At 37.7% G+C, this 6,185-nt stretch overlaps 1 protein-coding gene across 1 annotated transcript; it reads right to left on the reverse strand.

The window, feature by feature from the left end:
- Nucleotides 1-3,678: 3,678 nt before the first annotated feature.
- On the reverse strand, nt 3,679-6,172 carry LOC103155183 (cytochrome P450 2J2-like). Its single transcript, XM_007576764.2, has 4 exons — nt 6,002-6,172; nt 5,691-5,878; nt 4,817-4,958; nt 3,679-3,965 (listed from the first exon to the last, which is right to left on the reverse strand). Exons 1-4 carry the CDS (start codon nt 6,153-6,155, stop codon nt 3,790-3,792), a joined length of 660 nt encoding a protein of 219 aa, XP_007576826.1. The 5' UTR covers nt 6,156-6,172; the 3' UTR covers nt 3,679-3,789.
- Between the last annotated feature and the right edge of the window lie 13 nt (nt 6,173-6,185).

The following is a 6,185-nucleotide window of genomic DNA, read 5'->3' on the forward strand; positions in this document are numbered from 1 at the left end:
AAACTGATTGAATTCCCCTTTATGTTTTGAAGGGAACAAAACAACAGATTTCCCAAAAGCAAATGACACATTGCAGTCTAATATCTCAATGATTAGTGTGCTTCTGCTCTTAATGTTGCCATCATCAGGTTTTTCCCCCCTAAATCTGATTCTTTCATCTTTCATGCCAAATCTGAACGGTGAATCTCCAAGACAGGAAGGAAGATGCTTTCCATTTCAAAAACTCTCCCTTTCTGACCCGGAGCCGTCTGTTTCTGCTGATGGCAGCAGAGAGAGAAAGCAGCAGGAGCTCCATTTTATCATAGGTTATCTGTTTCATAGGAAACTGACACTACATCATGACAGTTTTAAAAACTAAGGAGATTTTTTTTTCTAAAGGTGATGCACTGCGGACTATAAAACAACCATATTTTACTGGCTCATAAAACACATGACAAATGGTTTAACGCAGCTGTCTCAGTCCAGTTCTTGTCATTTTTCTATGTGTCTCTGCTTCGACACATCTGAATTAAATAATGAAGTTATTAAGGGGATGATTCATGTCGACAAAACTGTTGGTACCCACTGAAATAACTTGAGCATCACTTTTGAATTGTGGCTCAACAGAATAACTCAAAGACACAAAATAATGAAACAGGTTTGTGTGAAAATGATGGCCCCTCTAGAGAAGATAAAAAATAAATACATTGACAATAGGGACATTTTAAATTAGCAGTACATGTGTCTTCAAGGTTGTAGTCAGTCAGTCTTCCTATTTAAAAGGTGATAAGTAGTTGCTGTGCTGTTTGTTGATATGGTGTGTGCCACACACAACATGGACCACAGGAAGGGAAGGAGAAAGTTTGAGCCAAGAGTTCAGAAAGAAAATAAGAGACAAGTACGTTAAAGGTAAAGGCTGTGAAACCATCTTGATGCCCCTATAAATACAGTTTTAACAATATTCAGAAGTTTAAGGTCCACCGGACGTTAGCCAACCTCCCTGTCACAGCTTCAGGAAGAAAGCAGATGACAAATTCATAAGAACAATATGAATGACAAGCAAAGAGCCCAGAACAACCTCTAAAGAAGTTAAAAGTGAGCTCAAAGGTCAAGGTGCATCAGTGCTACATCTCACCAGCCATCCTTGTTTGAGCCACGGAGGACACCACAGTTGAAATTGAAGGATGAAAAAGCGAGACTGGAATTTGCCCCAAAGTTTCTATGAGAACGTCCTTTAGGCAGACGAGACAAAACTGGAGCTTTAACGCACCGCTTACAAAACAGTTCAGAACCAAAAATGCAGCAAAGAAAGAACGCTGACCCTACAGTGAAACATGGAGGAGGCTCGGTCATGTTGTGCTCCATCTGGACCAGGTTGTCTTGAATCTGTGCAGAGTACAATGAATTGTGTACATGTGATTTTAATTAATCCCATTGACATGGTGTATTTTTAGGTGCATATTTTAGCAAGACACAACCAAACCCCACCCGATCTGTTTTGAGATGCTTCTATTTATGTTGCAAACCAGGAACAATTTCTTAGTTTTGCTCTGACGTGAATAAAATCAGTTTGAGATTTGTGGAGTGATGCAATCTGTTTTTCATTCTAAGTCACCTTTAAAGACTTGCAACCTTATCAGAAACTATTTTCATTCAGCAGCGTTTAAATTGGGACAGAGCAGTTACACACTTTAAACAGCTGGTTTCTTCAGGTCTATTGAAGATTGAAGACTGCTAAGTGAACGTTTGTTTTTAGTTTATGTTCCACCATTTGAAACAGACATTTCGAGGTAACGACAGCAATTAACTCGTGTACTGTTCTCACGCTGTGCGGTAATTCTGGTGCAAGAAAGAGTTTGCCACATCCTTTTCTGCAGATCTAATCAGGGTCAGGTCAACATACTTTTTCCTGTGTTGTCCTGAGAGCGCGTCAAGTCAAGAATCTTCTTTGTGGAGTAAAATACCTTGCTTGAAGTTCTTAACAGATTGCATTTCATTTGCCTGCAACTCTTAAAAATACTGACAAAAAATGTGAAAAAAATGTCCAAGAATAACTCAACAAATGGTTTTTTTTATTATTATAATATCATCTAAAATGAGGCAGGATGTGTTTGAAAATGAAACCAAGCATTGTGATTTCATTTTTAATGTGAATTATATATAAACTGGTTCAGTTTGCAATGCAAAAATGGCAAATGTCAACATTTATTTTCCAGTTTTAATATCATAAAATGCTTTTGAAAGTCGGGGTAATGCTTGAAATTGCACAGCAGATGAGTGGTTTACTATGTTCTGCACGTGCAGAGTGATATAAATCTGGTGGTAGACCAGACAGGTAGCACCTGTCTGCACAAAATATCAACAGTTTCAGTCTGCTGGAGGGAAAAAAAAAGAGACAAAACGAAACTAAAGCTTTCTCTTTATGCTTTTGTGAATAAGCCCAACTTTTGTGCGGCAGTACATCTGGATTCTCATTCATATCGTGCAACTGCTCAAAAACTGGGGAAATAAAATTGTCTTCCATAGTTTTGAGCAGCAGCTGAAGTGCAAGAAAAGCCAAAGAGTGTTGTCAATCCAGTCTGAAAAGAATCTCACAAATATTTGATTTTGGAATGGAAATAGTGAAGCGCATTAAGTCAGTGGATTTAAGTTACACAGAAACTTAAATAAAATTAAAGAAGATGCTAAATGTAGAATTGAGTTGGTCAAACTTAAATACTTCAGATTCAATAAATAATGTTTAATGCTTCATTGAACAAACTTAACTTAAAGAAACTAATTCATTGAATGGGAAACTTGCCCAAAATTGAACTGAGTTCATCCAATGAGTCATTTTTTTAGTGCACTACTGGCATCCAAGCTGTGGTGTATGAGTAATGCCTTTCTGCCTCCTTCTGTAAGGATGTAGTTGTGTGACCTTTTAATGTCACCAGTCCCCCACTGATCAGTCTAGGAATGAAAACCTAAGTGAGCTGCATTTTCAGTCAGTCATTTACAAACCACTGGGACTCATGTTTTATCATAGATGCTTTGATTGATCCATCCGTCTGCAATTTAAAATAACAACTTTGTGAATATTTCCAAACGTTATTGTCACTGTTCCACAAAGATTCATCTGACAATGTCTCTTGTTTTTAAAAGGAATTACAACCTAAATCGTTCCAATATGCTGTTTGTTGCCTGAACTGTGGAAGTTTCTGTGAGTAAAGGTCTTTTGGAGTTCAGACTTAGCTGCTGAAACTTAATTTTCTACATACGTTAAGGCAGTCTATGAAAGTTCTGGTGAAACTTTTGGTGTGAATTTGTTATGAGACCCGATAAAACATCCAGTCTGATCAGAATACTTTGAAACATCAGAATATTATCAGAATATTTCTGGATAATATAACTGAAAATTTAAACAAGATTTGCTATAATCTTGCTCGTTGATTGTGGTGGGTGATCTCGACGCGTTTATCTTTGTCCAAATTATTCTGCCATCTTGTGGAGGCAGTGAGTAATGCAGAACCAGCGGTTGTTAAAACATGGATGATGGATGATGACTTTGTATGTTTTTGTTTTTGTAAAGCACTTAAAACATGAAGCACTTTGAACTGCCTGTTGCTGAAATGTGATGATGATGATGATGATGATGATGATGATGATGATGATGATGTTAGAAGTGCAGCAATCAGCCAAATATCAAACTCAGCCAATTTCGCATGATTATTTCATATTTATTGCATGATAGTGGTTCATCTTCTTAATATAATAATTACGTTTATAAAGGAGAAATATCAGCGGAGTAAACTTTTGTCATCAGGCAGCAGGTTAACGTGGCACTGCGCAGAGGCGGTAAGGTTTGGGGCAATGGGTTACTCCCAGTTTGAACTCCAGACTGGGCTTCTCTCCTGGAGGAGGTGAAAACTTAAACCTCTGGAGGAGGGAGGTGAAGAAGAGGAACAATTCCATCCTGGCCAGCTGCTCCCCGAGACACACACGTTTACCTGAGAACGCAGAATTATAAAGTTTTTAATCAGATCTGAAGGCACAGAGACCGTGATCGCCTTGAAATTTACCTAAATGGCAAACTAATTCAAGGGTCAGCGATTACTGAAAGTGTGATGTAATGTTTCACTGAGACACCAGATAGCAAATCAGTTTACATATCAATTGAAATAGAGCCAATTCATAACAAGCTTCCTCACAAGATAAATGGATCAAAATCTAAACTCTAGAGGTGAATTCAAGTTCAGTCACATGCATTTAATAGATACATAACAGTTCACATCAATTCATTATGTCAGCTGATGGAAATTACAGCTGATTTTGTGAAGCAAGGTTTAGCTTCTGAGATAAGAGTCTCCCTATAGGAGAAGAAAACTTTGTGATACTTAAATTTCACCATTGACCTCATATAGAGATTCAAGATCCCAAAGGACAAGTTAACAATATTGTATAAATAGATGTGGAGCTCAATAGATAATATCACCAATAACTTAATTAATTTTATTTGTTTCAACAAGTAAACTAGTGATGGCTTACAGCGAACGAAAACCCAAAATTATTCAGAAAATAAGAGTATTACTCAAGACCATTAATTGTTTTTTTTTATTTTGGGTCTATATAACAGTATGGGAAACTAAACTGTGGGTTTTCATGAAGAATAAACAATTTTTATATAATTAATTCTTCAATGTTGCTATTCTAAACATTCCATGTTTAATTCATGGGTCTACTTTTAATTGAAAGGTTTCTCACTAAGTTTTTGGTTGAGGTCTTTTAAGTACTGTCAGACATAAACGTCTTATTTTAAGAGCTGTCCATAAAATTAGTTCAACAAACTTAAACATCCAACCTGCAGAGAAGGGGAGAAATGCTTCTCGCTTCCTGAATTTGCCGTCCTTTTCCAGAAAGTGCTGAGGATTGAAGGTGTACGGAGTTTCCCACATGGACTCATCGTGTAAAACTGAGTCCAACATAGCAAGAATCATGGTGCCCTGAAAAATCAGTGTAGCGTTAGTCAGATAGGACCACATACTTTATTTTACTGATGATTGATAGAAAGCCACATTATTACAAATCTTTAAAAAAAAAAAAGAAAGAAGTCAAAATCACTACTTTCAAATTGAATGAATGCTACATTTTTTATCGCTGCTCTATTGATTCAGAGTTGTCATGCGTATCCTACTGATGAGGGTAATATTGATAATCAAGGCAAATATTTCCATTCAAATTGATTGTAAAAACAACAATTACACAGACTGTGCTATCATTTCTAGAGGTTTAAAGCAGTAGTTTGTGTTTGGAGTGGGATTGTGCTGAGGAGATACGAGTAGGAAAATCAGTTCCAATCTGTAGTGCCAATGATTTTCTCATCATAGCATTTTTAAGCAAAAATAGTTACTGACTAATTCCCAAAATCTGCTGTTGTTGTACCATCAGTGATCTTGTGTCAGCTCTACCAGCTGCAAACCAGTTTATATGAACAAGAAAATCTCTAATCATTACAGTGTGCACATCTTGTAAAGCTGTATTATCGGCTGTGCACATTACGTTGTTAATATCCTTGTTACTAAAATTAGTTCACAAAGCTCTGCTAAAGCAGTGCAGTCTGAAAACTTACTCTCTCTCCTCACACTATTTCTCATTCCAAGACAAAAGTCTAAGACCTCTAACTAAAGTTTGGGGTATAGAAATAGGGGAAGCATCTAGATGAAATCGGGTCAGACCTTTGGTATGGTGTAATTATCCACTGTGGTGTCCTGATTAGCTGTGCGGGCCACATTTAACGGGATGATGTTCCCCATCCTCTGTATCTCATGGATGACAGCGTTGGTGTAAGGCATGTTGTCTCTGTCAGCCATAGACGGCTGCCTGGACGGACCAATCACAGCGTCTATCTCAGCCTGGACTCGCTCTGCATGCAGAGAAAAACAGAACAATCTGAGTCTATGAGAGGAAATGCATACTCTATAATGTTAGTTGAGTGAAGCAATGGGAAAATGTGTGACAGACTTAAAGATGCACCACTCAATTCAACCTTGTATTTGTGGGTTCAAGATCATGTACAGCAGCCCCCAGTGTAAAGTGGTGGTGGTGGTTTCGGTTCCAGCACCAAACAGGTCCAGAGTGCAAAAACACAGATTGTCGATATCAAAACCAGAATCCTTGTCTTCTTTCTGATTGAGACACATGAGGCAGACGTTGTTGGCTTGAGTCATGTG

Source organism: Poecilia formosa, unplaced genomic scaffold (genome assembly GCF_000485575.1).
Source record: "Poecilia formosa unplaced genomic scaffold, Poecilia_formosa-5.1.2 Scaffold415, whole genome shotgun sequence".
NCBI lineage: Eukaryota > Metazoa > Chordata > Actinopteri > Cyprinodontiformes > Poeciliidae > Poecilia > Poecilia formosa.

Coding starts and splice junctions, on each gene's coding strand:
- LOC103155183 (XM_007576764.2), bottom strand. CDS start 6,155: ATGTGTCTCAATCAGAAAGAAGACAAGGATTCTGGTTTTGATATCGAC. Junction 4,959..5,690: donor ATAATTACACCATACCAAAG/GTCTGACCCGAT, acceptor CTGATTTTTCAG/GGCACCATGATTCTTGCTAT. Junction 3,966..4,816: donor ATTTCTCCCCTTCTCTGCAG/GTTGGATGTTTA, acceptor CTGCGTTCTCAG/GTAAACGTGTGTGTCTCGGG.